This window comes from Seriola lalandi, unplaced genomic scaffold (genome assembly GCF_002814215.2).
Source record: "Seriola lalandi dorsalis isolate HSWRI2012SDOR001 ecotype SW California unplaced genomic scaffold, Sedor1 jcf7180002054535, whole genome shotgun sequence".
Classification (NCBI taxonomy): Eukaryota; Metazoa; Chordata; class Actinopteri; order Carangiformes; family Carangidae; genus Seriola; species Seriola lalandi.
This window is the reverse complement of record NW_019525088.1, coordinates 23,962-43,189: the sequence shown is the minus strand read 5'-3', so window position 1 is coordinate 43,189 and position 19,228 is coordinate 23,962. Positions and strand designations below refer to the sequence as shown.

Sequence of the window (19,228 nt, the reverse complement as noted above, 5' to 3'; positions counted from 1 at the left end):
CCTCTAGCCCGCATGGGACACACTGTCCCAGTCATTCCTTCTTCACCAACCAATCCACAGGCATCCCACTGCAGATAAACAACATAACAGCAAATGCTATTGGACTTAGTATGGCGGCTAAAGTCAGAAACAGAAAGGAAAATTTTAAAATCCTGTGAGACTCTGAGAAGACTTAGAATGACAAATTTAAACACTGACTTTTGTTTGTTATGGTCCTAAATGAGACCCTCCACAATCTCCAACACCAGATTATTTTCAGGCTTTCTACAATTTTTTAATTGAAGCTGCATGTAACTTACCCTGCTCTCTTCTTATGAGCCGCAAACTCCCTGCCGGTGGCCAGTGCCCTCTCCCCGGCTGGAAACCGCTCCTCCACCATGGTAGACCCCATGGCGTTCTCTGACATGTATGTCCGCAGAGTGAACGGCTCAAAAGCTAAACCCATGAACCAGGCCACGCCCGCCATGTAGCAGACCACACTGAGACAGAGACGTGGAAGTGGCAGAAATCATATAAGGTATACACACAGGTGCACAGCGGGTATTGTACTAAACTGATAAATCTGCTTGTGCATGTAACATTTAACTTTGGTATTTAAATTTTTCAGTGACTACAAACAATGAATGGGTTATCATACAATGGGCCCCTGCAGAAGTGTAAAGGGACCCCCACCCCTCATACATAGAAGCAAGGCACCCAGACTGAAGCAAGACAACAAAAACTGGTCAGTTTGCATCTCTTAGTTGTCGATTTGTGTTTCTTTGCGGTTATTTTGTCTCTTAATGGTCATTTTGCATCCATGTGTGATTGCTTGACTGACTTGCCAACAATGAATAACAATCACACTTACAACTTTGGCTCTGACCCCTTGAGCCCATGGGCCTTTGCAGGAATTGTTTCATGCTAAAACTCACCAGATTGGGGTATTGAGGCGGGTGAGCAGGCTGATCAAGGCCCGTCTTCTGTTTGGGTCGGACAGCAGCCCCATGTTGTTGTCGGCTGTAACACAGTGCTGAAGCCTAGACACACTGGACCCTGAAGGCAGCACACATAGGCAATAACTGTAACTATTATTTCAAATTATAGATCAATTGTCACTGAGACAGACAGCCGCAAAACCGGATACCATGGATATCATAGGTTTTATCTTTATATGAGTCGGGACATTATGAGGGTTTACTGCCGTCCTCTCCTCTGCATCTATTGACAGCTGTGATTAGCCTTGTGTTAGCTAGCAGGCTAACTTCGCTGGATGGTGAAGTGCTTAAAACAGCCGCCCTCTGCGAAGGGGAAATGATTATTAAAGGTTCCGTGGTTCATTTTTCAATACTTCGCATAATATGTATGAAGACATACCTCTTTCCAGTGTAAAGCCGGTCACATCCACCTGCAGAGGTGGAGCTCATTCACAGCAGCCGCTGCTAAATGTTTTCAATTTCCTTGTTTCTGCGGGAACATTAATGTGGCGGACTGACATCCGGTCCAGAAAAATAAAATAAAATAAAATTAAAAAATGTGGTATAAGACAGCCACAGCTTTGAATTTTACTGGACACATCAATCAATTGCTTCATTGTCGTTATTATCATTATAATTGTTGTTATTAATATTATTGTTATTATTTCAATAATAAATTGACCTTCCAAAGAACTTAGTTTATGTGCATTAAAATTCTCAATCCACTGCAATTTTAATAACATAAATTTGATAGTTATAAATGGCAAATCAGGCTGAATTGGGATCTGGTGACTGTAAAGGCCAGAGCATATTCAAGTTTTTCCTTTAATTTGTCACTCTCTTTATATGCTCGTTATTTGAATAATAAGTGAGCATTTGTATTCATTTTTGCACTGGGAAAAGGATTATGTCTTCAACTACTTGAATAAATACATAAATTCAACTACCCACAAACAAGCAACAAAGAAAGGATGCAGAGTTCACATATTTATTATTAGCTTCACTACATATATACAAAAGGTACACAGTAATTGCTATGAATGCATAAAAAAAATCCATCATTCTTCTCCATTCACAGTCAAATAACATTTCCAGGCTGCACCCAAAAACACAGTCCAGATGTTCCCCCTCCTCCCTGCATCACTCTCCAGTGAGCACTGACACTTCTTGAAGATGCTGTCGCACCACCTCATCCAGCACCTTGCTCACACCTTTACAGGCTGTCATGGCAGCTTCAATCAGAGTCTCTAGGTGATCCTGGTGTAGTCTGGCGTCCATCTGCAGCAGAGCGATCTGTCCACCTCGGGGAAGCAGTGCCAAGGCCAGAGAGCTCACTCCTCCACTTTCCTCTGCATAGCAAAGGTCAGCGAGGGGTGTCTCATCCACAAACCCGACAGTGCAGGCACATACGTAGTCCCGCATGGGGATGCCGGCGTCAATCACTGCCAAAGTGGCAGCATTCACACACACGCTGTAGTTTCCTCCATCTGACTGCAGAATCTGTTTGGAAAGAAAAGTTTTTAAAGAACTTTAGTACAACAAAAATATCAGATCACACCGATCAACTCACAAAAAGTACATGTAAACCCATCAAATCCGCTTCTCCCTGTTCAACAGTCTAATTACTGACCTTGACATAGATGTCTATCTGAGAACGTGGGTAGAGCTGGGTCATCACAGCAGCTTCAAACGTCTGCTTCAGGTGGAGGCTCATCTCAGTGGACTTCCGATCCCCATGGGGTCTCCTCTTCCTCTCTGCTGTGCTGAATGTGGCCATGCTGTACTGACAGTTGATAACGGCCCGGTCGTGAAGAGTGCGACTGCGTGAACCTCGCATCTAGGGATGACAAACATGTAACATCTCATGACATCTCGCAGAAAAGCCAGGCTTCAATGTTCAAGTTCATCACATAGCTGTTGCATGGGGTTGAGGTCAGGGCTCTGTCGCTCCCTAAACTTCCTCAAAGTTGGAAGAAAGTGTCATTGTGTGCTGAACCATTAAGATTTCCCTTCATTATAACTAAACCATGAAAAACAGATGTAGGCCAAGAACATGCTTTTGTGTATTTAATGTTGACAAGCCCTAATGTGGTGGTCAGACCAATGAGTTAATAACACATTTATTTGGGCTCTGGTAACTCATTACTTGACTGATCATAAAATACTAAAGTAGGATTATGTCTGGTGATAATCCCGATTAGTCTGATCTCAGTTTGTTTTTCTCTGGGTCAGCTTTAAACAAAGTGTTTTTCATCGTCAAAATATTAACTGGATTTTCACTCACTTTGAATGACATTTCGTGCTCATCTGGATCACGGATAAACATACGTGCAAACAACTACGCCCTTTCTAACCTCACAGTAATGAACCTACTTCAATTACACTTTGCAGAGATTTACAAAAATTGCAGGTGGCAGCTGCGGCGCTCATTCGCTACATAAATTTTATGTTATGCTAGAACAGTTGGCTAACCGACCCCTCCATTCATGCTACTTACTTCATGTGGACCGTACACCACAGCCAGAGCCTTCGTGTTTCCCTGCTCTAGATACGCAGAACCGTCCGCCTGAGCGAACACACCCATACGGGCCTGAACCTTCCGCAGCTCGGTGGCTTTTCGTCCATCTAGACGGTATCCCTGGTCAGACAGCAGCTCCAAACCCGCCATGTTTCCGCAAACTTCGAATGACCAGCAACACGACGCCCCACGTGCCCTGCGCTATACTACATTACCCACAAACCCGCTCACTGGAAGGACTACGGCAAAGCCAAAGGTTAAAAAATGTACAGTTTGGATTTTTGGGTTGGGAACGCTGTAAGGGTTCTGTCCTCGGCAGATACAAGTAGATATAATGTAAAAGTATCTGGTCAGCAAGCGAACCACTATTTATTTGTTTCAAACTGAACTAAAACATTTCTGTTAACTATTGAAAAAAATGAAAAAAACGTTTATGTACAAGCCGTGTTCCTTACTTAGTTGAAATAAATGATTTACTCAACATTTAAATCGAGGCATATAGAGTTGTTGACTCATCTATTACTTCTGATCCATAATTTAAATTTAATTTGTTCCCGTGCTTTTTTCTTTTCACTACTAAAACCTCTTATATATTTGTGTGTGTGTGTGTGTGTGTATATATACATATATATACATATATATGTGTGTGTATACATTCTCACTATATGTGAAACACCTTAGATAATAAGAAAAAAAAAACATTTTGCTGACTTTCAAGGACTGAAATAAAATGCTAATTTTTCTTGAGAACCCTTGTAATTAGTCACAAATCATCTTGGGTTTGTTGGATCACACACTGGGATCCACTAAACTGCAACAAAGAAGTTAAACAAGGACTTATAAGGGCTGTGGTTAAACCTAGTGTTTATCACATTCATTAACTATTCTAGATTACTGTGTGGTGAAATTCAGACCATCTTTATGCGAGTGTACCAGCGGTAAATGTCACAATGCAAGGAGAGTTGCACAACTTCAACACTTTTAAAAATAAAATTTATTAGCTTCTCTAATGTGTATAAATAAAAACATATATGAAACAATGCATATACGTATAATGTAATGAGCTTAACAATAACAGGGTTACATGTGATACAAAGGAGCAGTCTTTATTTTAGACAGTGTATTGTGAGGAAAACTGTACCTTGAAATTAAGCTTTCAAATAGGCATACCTGTAAGTTGCAAATCTACATTCTTTGACAAGAATGAAAGAACATAATCTGTTTGGAGGCAGGGAGAATATGGCAAACTGCAGTTTTGCGTTCCCGTTTCTTTAGATTTTAAAACATCTTTGATTTAATACATTATAAATTCTGTACTTTTTTAAGGTATCACTAACAATGTTGAGGCACAAAGCCGCAACACTATTCACATTGACCTTCTCAGCTTTACATTACACTCAATGAAAACCCTAAAAAGGATTTCACTTCACTCTTTTCCATTTACTGGAGTCACATTGTTCCACAGACTCGTAACGATAGGTCTTTATAAGCAGACCTGAAATCTAGGGACAATATGACTATAATGTTAGACACAGCGACAAAAAAGGTTAAGATACCGAATGACAAATTTTACATGTAACTAACAGATCCAAGAGGATCCAACAAAAAACTGGATTTGGATTTTACTAATGTAACAAGGTTTGTCATTTTCTGCAATGGCTTGCTGTGCCAGAATACCAAGAAGACAGTGAGTGGATGCTTTTGTGGGGGTCTGAGGACTTGGCTCTCTAAGGCAAAAAGCAAAGAAAGGAAAGGACCTCTCTTTTTGTGTCTTCCACTGTTTTCTATTTGGTCATGCTTTAAACACCTGACGTGTTCAAATGTCTTACAAAACTGACAGATATGCACATAGGACAAATACTACCTCTGAAAGCTGGCCAGTACTTGATGTGGACTTGTAACAGACCATTAAATATACACCATTGACGACTAGAGGGAGTACCCTTCAACCCACACAACTGTGTGTCAAATTGCCACAGACAAGTCAGTTAAAATGTGTGGACTATTATTGGCCGTTGTCTCAGTTTTTCCTCATAAATTGAAAAATATCACATTTTAAAAGGGGATAACAACATCCAAGACTAACTGCTTCAAAGTTAAAAAAAAAACAAAAAACAGCGGGTAGGTACAAAAAAAAGAAAAGAAAAAGAAACAAGTGGTGTGTCTGCTTTAATACGCAGGTGTACGTGACAGTGAGAGGTTATCGGCACCCAAGGATCATGGCGACCTCATTCAGCCTTGTGGAATGAAGGGACTATGTAGTAGATCTGAAAAACGATGGTCTCTGCTCCATCCCAAGTCTTTAGAAGAGTGCAAAGATCCCCTTATTTTCCCTGATTTATCCATGTTCCCGCGTCCTAAAACTCTGCAAACTCTTTCGCGCATTTTTCTGTTAAAGAAACGCGGATTTCCTCCTCTTCGTAGTCGTCAAAGTTGCTGGTGTCCCCTGGGCCTCTGCACTTTGGTATGAATGGGGCTTCCACCTGCAAGAATAAGAGAAATACTCATTTTAACATGCAGGATTTAGATTTATGTCTAAACAGCCAGTTGGCAAAACAGCAAGAGACAGAAAATGAAAACTATTCTTACAGAGAAATTGTGAAAAAGATTCAAATCACTAAGCACAAATGAAAGATAGAACAGACCTACTGTGTGTTAAGTAGCATCAGTTATGCTAACATACACTGAAGGCTGACAGCTAAAGGAGGCAGTAAGCTTTAAATGAAGTGCTAGTCAGATGATCAGTATGTGAAACTGTCTCCCTCCACACTTCTCCAATGTCTGGGTCAAACAATTTTTGTGACTTTCCAAACTTGACAATCATACCCCGTTCACACAGCGAGGTAAGTCAGTATGAAGAATTAGAACTTTTTTTTAAGCGTTCTTTTCTTCCACACAACTACCTCCCAAAATTTTTGTATGTATAAACAAGTGCAACAGCATGACTTTCTTTTGAGGAAGAGTGTGCCCGAAAGTGTGCGCCTTAATCCGTGTTTTAACAATTTTGACAGCAGGCTTTTCATCCCACCTTTGAGCATTGCCATCTGGAACAGCTACAGCACGGACACTTGTGCCTTTAGACATGGTCGGACAACAGTTTGTACACTTTGTAGTTCATCTCAAGCATAGCCCAGCATTAAAAAGGTATCTTATGTCATGGATTTTGTTTTGCATATGACTGTACCTCTGCTGGCTGTATATTATTCACCCTGAGATTAAACCTTCACAGTTTATTACCAAATGTTTTTACCAAATGTTTGGCTGTGAAGTTGCACATTTTGCAAATAATCCCTAAAAAAACATACTTGTAAATTTACTTATACCCATTTCCTTTTAATATTTTGTGTTAACAGTTTATTTTCAATAAATTTACACAGAAACACTTGACATTCAACCAATTAAAAACCAGAGACTGGCAGAGCACGTGGGCTTTCTCTTCATTATTAATGAATGTCGATGTCATTTCTGTTTCCCGGGCTGCATGTTTTTTTGCATGTTTTCAAAGAGGCACACAGTATACAGCAATCAACATCTTCTTGAGGCTAAAGCTTGACATGACACAAATGTCAAATCTTTGCCGTACTATTCCTTCAAAAGGTGTCAGTCCACCTCCCTCAGCTCTGTATTTAGTAAACATACTGTATTTGGCTGGTAGAGAGAATGAAAGCGGAGAGATAGAGAAAGAGGAAGAAAATGACCTTAGTTGTGATTCAAAAACATGCAGGAATTTGTTTGTGTGCACACCAACCTTCACTGAGTTGTTAATTGTTTGCAGATGATCAAATATAACCCAATTGATCTGATCATTACATCTGCACAGATAGTGACTTTCTATCTTTTTTTTTTTAATTCATCTTTCAGGAGAAAATATATTATCAGACAAAATTTAAATGCAAAAGAGACACAGAGTGAAAACGGCTCTAAAATCCCCTTTTGAAATGACCCTGCAGTATAATACTATATTCGATCATTGTCACACAGCAGTATTTAACAAGTCAAAAAAAGTCACCTTTAATGATTGTCAATAGACAAGAAAAACAAAGCAGGCTTCTTGATTTGTGTGTTGGATCTCACTAACTGTTTCTACATCAGAATCACTAGGTTTTGTCACAAGGTTTTGTCTAGTAGAAGCAGAAATTTTGCAGCCAGTAACTACTGGGGACCAACAATAAATCGAAGAGAAACATAAAAAGTTAATGAAAATGGTACAATCTTGTAATAAATCTGGACAAGCAGGCTCAGATTTAAGGGGTGCATTTGACAAGGAGGAGCTGGTTTAAAGTTTCTAAAAAATAGTACAATTGTTGCAATTGTTAACTGAGGTTAAAAAGAATCAACAGATCAATAGGATTCAGGCCCGAGCTAAATATCTACTTTGATTAATCGAAACACTATTTCTATTGTTGTCCCTGTAAAATGGCATGTGACACTGATACCTCACAGCCATCAGTGGAGTTGGGTGATTTCCAAGTGACCAAAAAAAACAAAAAAAAACATAAGACTCTGACCGCCCAGTTTTGAAATGTCTGTTGACATTCACACAGAAAAAAGACTAAAATAAATTTGATGAACAGTCCTCAGATAACAAAATAGTGTAAAATAATACTGTTGCGGCATCAATGCTGGGAATTTTACAACTTGCAAAAAACAATATGAACAAATCAATATCTAATTAACTTGTTTTTTTCACAGGGGTAACGCTGTTTGGTGTCACTACAAAATGCATTTGGTGTCTTGCCTTTCTCTCGTAGATAGCGATCCAGTCTGTTGTGGAAAACCATTTGTGGCCCTTAATGTCATTGACTCCGTTCTTCAGGTTGCCGTAACGTTTGGTCAGATCCACCTGCAGCAGGTTTCTCAAGAGATCCTTCAAGTCGGAGCTGAAGTGGGAGGGGAATCGCACCTAGAAATAGGAAGCAAGAATCTATTAGACTTTCCTTCAATCAGTTTAAATAGCAGCGTTCTGTACAAGCACAATAAGACCTAAGTAATTCTCAAAGTGCAAAGTGCAGGGAGGAAGCACATTTCAAATGTAAACATTTCCGAAACAAACGCCTGCTTACCTTTCCAGACACTATCTTCTCATAGATCTGAATAGGTTGATCTGCAAAGAATGGAGGGTAGCCAGCTGCCATTTCATAGATGAGAACTCCGAGGGCCCACCAGTCCACAGCTTTGTTATAGCCCTAAAACAGTCAAGACAGACACGGGTGTAAGAGCTTCCTTATTAGGACATCTTCTAAAATTAAGAAATAACTTCCAAATGCTTCCTACATCCTCATCTGGACCAAATGATAACATTAAGCTGGGGAGATATTCTTTTTTTCGAGACTTGCATAAAAATGCTTAATTTTAATTGTAATTTTATTACCATGTTCAGTATGAAAACTCACAACATAACATAACATAACAATGCTCATTTCTGTCTACATACAACACATAAGGTAAAAGGCAATATCCACCATTGCTTACTCAGACTGTGGGATACAACACGTTAATGATACTTTTATTGTGTGTTGTAATTGAGCTTTTTGTTATACCAGCAACCGAAGTGATTTTCTCTACTTGTGTAATTCAAATGTAGTTTGTACTTTCTGGTGGAAAGAGTTTTTGCAACAGCAAAGTCCAATTTCTTCCAGTTGATAAAAACTTAGATTTGGAGCCTTGCACAAAAAAAAGGGGGAAAAACCCATCACTCCTCTTTTTTGCTGCATTACATTATGGTCTACTGAGGCTACTGAAAGTGAAAAAAGTTCTTCCTCTTGAGCAGATTTCCTCTTGATGATTGAAGTGGTCAGTATAAAAAGAATCCTGACATCTACTGTGGATGTTTTAGGTAAATTTACAACTTTATTGCTTGAAATTGGCTGGAAAAAAAAAAAAAAAATTGATTGATTAATTGATGTTATCTACTAGGGGAAGTAAATTACTCAGCCAAACAAGGTCTTCTGGTAAATGCAAAAACAGTTACTGTATTACTATATTAAGAACTGTGGGGTGGACTTTTTGTTGCACTACAGAGAAAGGAAAGACCATTCATCTGTTCAAACACTTAAAAAGAAAAAAAACAAAAAAAAAAAACCAGAAACTCCATACTTTGCTGAGGATGATTTCTGGTGCCAGGTACTCCGGTGTCCCACACAACGTCCAGGTCCTGCCTTTTACCCTCTTTGCAAATCCAAAGTCTGTCACCTAGAAGTCAGGAGTACACACATATATATATATATATACACACACCATTCATGTGCACAGTGTGGACATTTAGGACACAGCAGCATTACTTATTCATTGGTTTCATTCTAGCTCACCTGAATGTAGCCGTGGTGGTCAATGAGAAGGTTCTCAGGTTTCAGATCTCTGTATATGAGATCTAGTGAATGGAGGTACTCAAATGTCAGCACTATTTGGGCGGCGTAAAATCGTGCATGTGGTTCACTGGAAAGGAATAAGAGATAAGTGTGGTCACAGTCACACACGAAAAAAAAAAAACATGCAACACAAGTAATCTCAAAAACTGATCAATGTTTCTTATAAGCAGAAAATAAAAAGTTAAATCAAGGGGGCATTGCACAATAAGACGCTGTATATTTTATACGTAATGAATACTCACCTGAACCTTCCAATTCTTCTTAAGTGTGAGAACATCTCTCCTCCTGGAACGTACTCCATCACCATGTACAAATTGGAGTTGTCCTACCATAAAGGAAAAGACACTTGAACAATGCTGATAACCTTAAAAAGGAATCTTAATTACTACATAAAAAAAAAAAAAAAAAAAAAGGATACTGTACCTTAAACGCGTACTCAAGTTTGACGAGAAAGGGGAAGCTCACAGCCTGTAATATCCTCTTCTCATTTAATGTGTGTTCTATTTGCTTGAGTTTCACCACCTGTCAGATAAAAAGAGATAAGATGATTTTGTCGGGCCAATCTCACTGACACTAGCAATAGAGATTGCAAACACTGAGAGGAAAGAAAGCTTTTAGTTATTTATGTATTTTACTTGTGTCCTCTAGTAACCCTGTAATGCAACAGCAACAGGTTCAAATGTCATCTTTTAGGGTATTTGCTGGATATATTAAGTGCCACCAAACATTTATTGTCGCTGCACATAAAGCTGCTAATGTCAACACTATTATTTATTTGAAAATGTCCCATGAGGCCCGATACATGTTTTAACTGACCTTCTGCTTGTCCAGTATTTTCATGGCAAAGTATTGCTCTGTTCCTTTGTGTTTCACCAGCATGACTCTCCCAAATGAGCCGGTACCCAGGGTCTTTAATCTGTCAAAATCATCTAGGCACGTTGTGCTCTGTGAAAATAACAATGTGTTAGATTACTCTGTGGACGAAGCTACAGCAAATGTTAAGTTCAACTTTCCATTATTCTGACCTGTGGTGGGCATTCCCATTTCCGTAAGAAATCTTCTTTGGCTTTGGCTAGAAACTCTTTCACTAAAAGAAAAAAAGATACAGTTAGCCTACACAGTTTAGCAACACAGTTTGAGTCATTACTATAAAGACAGGTACAGGTTTTAGGTGGAACTGGCAAAAAGACCAAATGCTATTCTACTAGAAGGGGAAAGGAAGAAATGTGGGAAATGGAAATTAAATTGTAAATCAATGGAGAAGAAAACGGGGCAACGTCAACTCTCATCTGGATATAAATTAAACAGGATATTAAAAAAATACAGCATACTTTGTTCTAAAGGTGAGACAAAACATAAACACAAGACGACACCATTCAAGACAGGCAGACTAGTGATGCATGCCAAGAAACTCAGTATATTTTCTGTTAATTAGTAGCCTTATTCAAAAGGGAAAGGGACCACAACACTTTACAGGGTAGGTTTATCTGAGCAACTTGTGCATCACTTGATACGGTTTAAGGGAAAACTATTAAAAACAGCATAAAAATGGTAAGCAGAGACAAACCAATGTATGGGGAACACAGCAGACAGCAGATATCCAGATTGAGAGAATGCGGATAACAAAAACACCAACTTATTATCAAAGCACACAATATAAGCAAGCACATCTAGCAAGTTTTTCACAATGAGACCAATGCCATTCTGCCATTCTGGTCATCTTTTGGAGGAATGAGCATACCAAAAGTCTCTATTGATCACCAACGTTTTGCAGGAACAATCACCCACATGGATGGGATGATACAGAAGAGAAGACAGAGAGAAATATAGAGTTCATGTACATAACAACAAGTATACCACATCAAAAAACATGAGGCATATGTAGTGAACCAAAGCAACAAGAATGAAAACAGAGTTGACATTCACCTGAGGAATTTACACAGAGACTGACTGTCTCCAGTGGTTTTCGAAGAACAGGTGTACCCAAATGCCATGTAGCACAAATTCAGTCATGCACATTAAGTCAGATCCAAAAGATAACAATCCATACTAGAGAAAAAGAAATTCAAACCATACTATGTTCTACAAAGCTTCTGGGTTTTTGTAAAAAATATAATTTGGGTTTTTTGCACCTAATTCAGAAAACTGAGATAAAACTGAATTTGCGTTAACAAAATAAATCTAAATCGATTTGTTGTTTACTCACTTGGTTGATCGACGCAAAAAGAATTAAAACTATTTTGATGACTGATTGAACTGATTTTTCAAAATGCCAAATATGTCCTAGCTTCTAGCTTCTCAACAGCCAGGCTTTGCTGTTTTTCTTTTACCTACATGACTGACTGGTGAACTTTTGATTAAACAAAATAAGCAATTTGAAGACGTCACGTGACGTCATTTTTCTATATTTTCAGACATTTTATAGACCAACACTAGGGCTGCAACAAATTTTCCAGAGCCTGAGATGATGTCCTCAAATGTCATATTTAGTACAACCAACTATCCAAATCCAAAATATATTAAATTTATAATGATGTAAACAGAGAAAAACAAAAACAGATGGGATTCCTCATTTATGCTTGAAACATGATTTAAACAATTAATGAATTATGAAACAGACAAAGATTAATTTTGTAAAGATCAACTAACAGATTAATCACTAACTGTTTCAGCTGTAGTCTGACTTTTCATGAGCCAAATGATTAATCAAGAAATTGACCTACAGATTAATTGATAATGACAATGACAATAACAGCATCGATTACATGCTGATTTAATATTCCCCATCCAGAAACTTTAAATAGTTGAAAAATCTGAGCTCTTTTTGTTCACACAAACGTCTCTTCAACATTTTGTACCTTGAGGGAAAAATAAATGGTCCAAAGCCAGCACAGTTGGCCAGCCCTTCCTGACAGCAATGCCAAGATCCAGACAAGCATAACATGGTTTAGTTATGTCAGTCTGTCCTGTTGCACTACACTGTGAAACACAATACAAAATAGGTGTCATGAAGGCAACTGTTTAATCTCCCTGTGACCAACTGATCCAGCTAGTGGCAGCTATATAGCGTAAACACAGGTAGTCTAGTGTATAAACAGTGCTATAGGTAACCAGGACGTCTTGTCAGAGCGGTTACGCTCCAGACAAATCTGCAGCTCAGGGCACAGTGTCAGCTTAAACAGGTTTAACAGTTAGCTGAGGCCCAGGATCTCAGGATCATAGTTACACTCAAAAGAAATGCTTAGCAGTATGAGAACTATTGCTGATCTGATCATCTCTGTCTGCCCGAGTGTCTCTGGTTGGCACCGTTCACTGTGCCTGCCTGGTCTCTCTCAACAGGTCGATAAAAAGGAGGAACGTTTTCACTGCATCATACAGTGACTTTACTTTAAACAAACTAAGTGCATAACTGAACACAGAGGGTACTGTGCAAGTTTTTAAGAGTGTAAAAGTGCATGAAGGTAGCAGAGAAAAGTCAGTGCATACGTGACTGATTTTAAGCCATCAAATGCAACTGATTCTGCAACAAGCAATAAACACCTACAGCTTTTATGTTTACAACCAGGCATAGGGAAACATGTATGATATACTGCATGGGATGCTCAACGATGACCAGCTGCACACATCAAAGTACACGAGCGCAAAGTAACACTGGCCTGGGCCGAGTTACGTCAAACCTTTCAAAGCTTGTAATACCCCTTATCCTCTGACGAAGGTCTGATGACAAGCTGCTCCAGTCAATGACAAGCTGAGTGTGAGAAGTGAGCCTTGATGGACGTTTACCACAGCAAGATTAGAAATGGGGCTCTAAATAAACACAACTGACACAATTGTAGTGTATTTGTGTGTGTGCGCATATGCCAGGAAGACAGTAGTAGGTCTCAGTTTTATGAATGGAAAGAGGGCATTTGTCATTTCTTCACCATATTTGGTAAGGGTGCACAGAGGGAAAGCTTTGTTTATGTAGCCAGGAATAAAATGTAGCAGTGAAGCCCTAGGCAGAAACAGTCCCACACTGCCTTCAAGTAAAATTTATTGGCTATTTATAACAATTACTCATGGGTTTGTGGTTTATTGCTGCAGATTTAAGATCATCAGTACAAAGTTTCTATCTCACACAGCTAGCCTGTGCTGAGAGGAGGCGGCAACAAAACATACAGTAAGAAGCACGTCGTGATTGTTATAAGCTAAGGATGACACCTCAGAAGAGATGATGAGGTGATGCTAGTTTGGGGCCATTATCCAAAGATATAGATGTGAGGCGACAACACGTTTCGGCTAACTGTATGTGCACAGGCCTGAACAGCTACCACCATCAAGAGGCAATGAAATGACAGGGGCCTTCTGAGGGCTAATCCCCCCCTCACAGCTAAAGTTAGCAGGCTAGCTGGTCATCTAGCTTGATCCTTCTTGTACTCCAGCTGGCACACACGGAGTAACCTTTTAAACGTGTGAAATCATCCATACGAAGAATATATCAATAAGCGTTGCATTCACAGCTCTGTGATAAGCTTTAATAGCTTGTTGTTAACACTGTCAGTCAATGCTACCCTTACCCACCCCCTTGCCTTACAGCCAAGAAAACCACAACATTCACGGGGTCTTGTTGCTGCTAGCCACCTTCGCTAGGCCTTTAACTAATTAAATGTGCAAGATTACACGCACAAAACAAAGCCTGAATTGTTGTTTTTCGACAACTAAACGGCGAAGTGTCTGCAGCGCTGGTGGGATAACTGTGCGGGGGATGACGGACGGCCCTCCCCTTCTTTACTTTAGCTGCCAGATAGGACAGTGTTAAGTGCTATAACAAGGGTAGCTAGCTACTTTATGGTTGGTCTTGATAAGTGTCAAACGACTAAATACATCTTGAAACGCCGTTGAGGCCAAAACAACAGCCCGGACTCACCGCTCTCTAGCTCGTTGCCCTTCTTGGCGGTGGCAGCGTTCCCCATGGTGTGGAAGACACGGCGGTCGCTCCGACTGAGAGGAGATGGCGGTGGCTATAGCTAACCTTCCTACAGCTGATATTCCCGAGCTCCTTCAGATAGGTAAACACAAATCGATACAAATATTTTTGTTGAGTTCAAACGCGAGGAAATAAAGGCCAGTGTCCCTTCCAGCAGCCCCCCTCACTCTCCCTCTGTCTCTCCCTCGCCTTCTTCCCTCTGAAAGGTTTCCGCTCTTGCTAATGGAGCACTATCTGTGTGGTTGACATGAAGCTAGCGGTCACTTCTGTTTCTGACTGAGCTGCTGCTGCTTCCCCCCCCCCGTCCTCCCCCCAAGCCCTCAGCTGCACTCACGGTATATGGTTAGAGTTAGGATTGGTCAGAGATGTCTCTGTCAAGATACCAAACGAGCCTTGCTTCCGCGTTTTTGGAGCATCACGATTGCATTCACAGATATGGGATGACATTTGAGTTCTCGTTTGCCTGACTTTATTAGAGGCTAAGTATAACTCAGGCGTTTATTAATGCCTCTTGTTTGTTTGATTTGCAATTACTAATGCAGCTATTAATGGCTACAAGTGCAGTTTCAGGAGTGTTTATATGTTGCCATTATGACCTCATGTTTTAGTATTGAGCAGACATTTCTTTTTTAAGTGTTCCTATAAACTTTTACCCCGTGACAATTATGCTTTCTATTAGCAGCACATTTACTTTTATTATATGTGTGAGAAAATTGTCATTATGTATTTAGCTATGGCAAGCATAACTAACTTAAACAGACTGTATTTAAATAATCTAAATAAATAAATAAAATGACAAAGACAAGACAAAATTAAAGTCACATCTATTTTATTCAAATAATCTAACATTACATATGACAAGTACTCAGATCCTTATACTTAAAAGTAATAATGAATGAAAATGCTAAAATACTCTATTACAATTAAAAGTCGTGCTTAAATTTAGTAAAGTAGATGTATAAAGTATGATAAAACTGAAATACTCAAAGTAGAAATACCTCAAAATTGCACTTAAGTACAGTACTTGAGTAAATACAATTATCAGTAGTTATTTTCTGCTTATTAAAGTGTTAATTGTGACAACTGCAATTTTTAATAGTGTTTATGGCTCAAAGAGTAATAGGCTGTTGTCATTCAGATCTAACCTTTTAATATATAACAGGCATTTAATTGTTAAGCATTCCTTGAAACTTTTCCTTCTTGCACATCTCAGCAGGTTCATCTATTTAGAAATGACAATCATGAGTATGATGAAAACTCAGTTAGATCTTAATTTGAAAGATAGGCCTGTAGCTGTCAAATAAATAAATAAAAGGATATATTAGCCTTTCATAAGTAGAAGTATAAAGTAGGATAACATGAAAACACTCCAAGTAGTGATATCTCAAAATGATAAGCACAGTACTTGTAAAAGTAGTTACTTTCAACCAGTGCTAATCCAACTGTCAATTGATGCATCTGCAATTTAGTCACAATGCATCCATGATGACTTAACATTTTTGTATATACCATAATTTTTTTAAGCATTCCTAGAAACTTTTATCCTATTTATTTTAGTTCTATCCTATTATATGACTTTCTAATACATGCTTTATGCTTTGACATCATGTGCACAACAGCATTTTGTGTTTATAAATGACAAGCATAGAAGTTGATAGAGAAACTGATATTTAGATACAGTTTAATAAAAAAAAATTTCAAACAATCCAAAAAATAAATATTATACCACAATCATTGGAAAGTGAAGTCATTTAATTTCATTATAACCCAAAATGCTTAAAAAACAAAAAAGAAGTGCTCACATCCTTAACTTAAGCAAAAGTAATAGTACCACAATGTAAAAACACTCCTGCATTAATGTATCACGGGCAAAATGTAAATGTAAAGTATCAAAAGAGAACAAATCTTAACATCTGAGACAAATCTTCACTTTTTTGATAAAAGTGTGAAATACCATTATTATATATAATACAATGCCCACATTGTTCAAATACCATAATATTAAGTTTTAATTTTCAAGGTAAAATGCATAATTTTAGCAGATATGACCAACATTTATCCACTTGAAACTGTCCACTTGTCAGCACAGTCTCAAGCTCCTCCTCTAGCCAACATTCACTTCCTCAAAATTTGGCCTCATTTAACGGCATGCAGTCAAAATTACATAATTGCATACACTTACAAAATGATGTAATGACTGGGCCCTGCAGTATTATTGCAGCATTCTAAATCACTGTAGCAAGCACAATGAACCCACCCACCCACAGCTGTACAACTTGTTTAGTACAGTTGTGGTTAAGCTTGTTGTTAACTGTTCCAAGTTTGATGTGGAATGAATGAAGCACTTGTAATTTATTTTAATATTTCCACTATATGCTACATCCTCATTGTGCGAGTGGGATCAGATCTATATAGGCTTCCAGTAAGGGTTGAAAACAGCAGTTGCCCTTGACATCTTTACTGAATGCAATTGTAATAAAACACAAGCAATTCAAGGATAGTCACTACAGATCAGAAAAAGATGGGATACAATAAACATACATTAATACTAAAGATACTGCAAAAGAGAATTAGTAGAGTTTGTTCGTAAAGCACCTTCCAGCAAATACAATAAGGGCTTTACATAACACATAAAAGGCATTGAGACAAGATATAAAGGTTACACAAGGTGATACAAAAAGACAATATAAAAGTGTCAACACAGTATCAAGCAAGTAGAAAGTAATAAATATAAAGTGTGCCATTACTTAAAGTCCACAAGAAAAAAGTAAAAAGAGACAAGTAACATCACTGTAACCCAGCAGGAAATTAACACTTACATAAAATTTTGTATTAGCAACACATTAGCTTCGGACAGCTGGTGTAATGGCTAGCTTGGTCAGCAGTCATCTGATCACAGAAAGATCTGACAGATCTGACAAAATGGTGGATGATTATTTACCAGTGAGCAATTAAAGTTTTGCATACAAAAATAGCCTATACTAATAAAAATTAAAATCATCACTATACATTAAACTACCGTGACTTCAAATTAAAATTCTTCTTTGAATACCTTGTAAAAATGTATTTCAATCAAAATGTAATAATATAATAATAATTTTGGTAATGTTTCTTGCATCTGTGTATTATGGAAGTTTGTTTTCTTTAACATATGTTTGTATATATGAATTGAGCAAAATGTGCTTCTTTTTTTTTTTAAACATAAAACACTTTGTAATCTCTGGTTTTTGCAAAATAAATAATTATTATTATATATGGTTATAATTATAAAAATAGCTACACCTCCACCAGGTGCAATATTACTACTTACATATGATCACATCAGTAATAATAAACATCCAGCATCATATATATGATAATGTAACTCTCTGAAAGGAGTTTTATTGCCTATAGGGAGCACATTTACTTACAATTTGATGATTTTATGCTCTGTTACTTAAGTACATGAGTTCATGAATATTTTTACATTGTGGTAGTGTATTTTTACTTTTATGTAACTAAAGAAGCTAAATCTGTGTACTGCTGTAGTTTTGCTTAGTAACTGACCGATTCAGGGCAGATCAATCAGCCAACTGTCTATAGGACCGACAGCAAGTTTAGAAATTATTGTATAACTACTGATAGGCCCAAGTGTTCAGTTGGCACAGGGTAATGTAGAGTGCAGCCGACAACAGTTGAGGTGGTCGGGATGGCCGAAGTCACTGCACAGCCTTATGCAGATATCGTAGATCTAATTATCATCAACATAAGGGATGGGAGGTTCCTCCCTCACTGACATACTCAGCCAGCTGTCATATTTTGATAAGGTGTCTGATGATTTGTGTTTTCGGTTTGATTGCAGTCTTACTCTGTAGCTTAGTGCATATATCTCCTCTGTGGTACCCTACCACTGAGGCTAGTGGTTGGTACAATATTCCTCAGTTAGGTTTAGGTGTGTATTCTCACCTTTGAATTGCATTATAAAGGAATATTATATAATTCATTTTTTTAAATTAAATTCAATCTCAAGGTTGGAAATGTCCAGCCTACAATAATAATAATAAAGTTTATTTATAAAGCACTTATCAAAATCAGAGATTACTAAAGGACAAAATGAAAAAAGACAGAAAAATACACAGATGCTGCCAAATTTACCCAAGTTCAGTAAGGTTAAAAAACAGGCTTAGAATGAAAAATACATTGTCAAAAGCAATATAAAAGAGAAAAAACACGATTGATTTAAAACAGGTTATTCAAAAGAAATATATTTTTAGAGGCAATTTAAAATAAGATACTGATTTTGCAAGACAAACAAATTGACTGTGGTATCTATTCCCTAAATTAAATATCTATTTCTATTCCCAACCTCCCTGCTACTGTTCAGTCTAGTACTGACAATTATGCTATGAACGTCTTCAGAATATTTAGAATATGATTGAAC

At 38.0% G+C, this 19,228-nt stretch overlaps 3 protein-coding genes across 3 annotated transcripts in view; all 3 read right to left on the bottom strand.

Annotated features, from left to right (window-relative positions):
• gpaa1 (glycosylphosphatidylinositol anchor attachment 1) overlaps positions 1 to 1,441 on the bottom strand; it is a 5,493-nt gene extending 4,052 nt beyond the window's left edge. Inside the window, exons 1-4 of the mRNA XM_087176137.1 lie at positions 1,357 to 1,441; positions 915 to 1,035; positions 300 to 479; positions 47 to 68 (exon numbers count right to left, since the gene is read on the bottom strand). Coding sequence (XP_087032263.1) covers positions 47 to 68; positions 300 to 479; positions 915 to 988 — 276 coding nt within the window. The 5' untranslated portion in view covers positions 989 to 1,035; positions 1,357 to 1,441. The remainder of the gene's footprint in view (positions 1 to 46; positions 69 to 299; positions 480 to 914; positions 1,036 to 1,356) is intronic.
• A 489-nt stretch (positions 1,442 to 1,930) lies between these two features.
• On the bottom strand, positions 1,931 to 3,662 carry exosc4 (exosome component 4). The gene is made up of 3 exons (XM_023414564.2): positions 3,454 to 3,662; positions 2,587 to 2,793; positions 1,931 to 2,456 (listed from the first exon to the last, which is right to left on the bottom strand). Exons 1-3 carry the CDS (start codon positions 3,622 to 3,624, stop codon positions 2,097 to 2,099), a joined length of 738 nt encoding a protein of 245 aa, XP_023270332.1. The 5' UTR covers positions 3,625 to 3,662; the 3' UTR covers positions 1,931 to 2,096.
• A 788-nt stretch (positions 3,663 to 4,450) lies between these two features.
• Positions 4,451 to 15,080, bottom strand: LOC111661097 (cAMP-dependent protein kinase catalytic subunit beta). The gene is made up of 10 exons (XM_087176138.1): positions 14,749 to 15,080; positions 10,868 to 10,929; positions 10,659 to 10,787; positions 10,266 to 10,364; positions 10,085 to 10,167; positions 9,783 to 9,909; positions 9,571 to 9,666; positions 8,538 to 8,660; positions 8,213 to 8,377; positions 4,451 to 5,957 (listed from the first exon to the last, which is right to left on the bottom strand). The coding sequence occupies exons 1-10, from the start codon at positions 14,792 to 14,794 to the stop codon at positions 5,832 to 5,834; spliced, it is 1,056 nt and encodes a 351-aa protein (XP_087032264.1). The 5' UTR covers positions 14,795 to 15,080; the 3' UTR covers positions 4,451 to 5,831.
• Between the last annotated feature and the right edge of the window lie 4,148 nt (positions 15,081 to 19,228).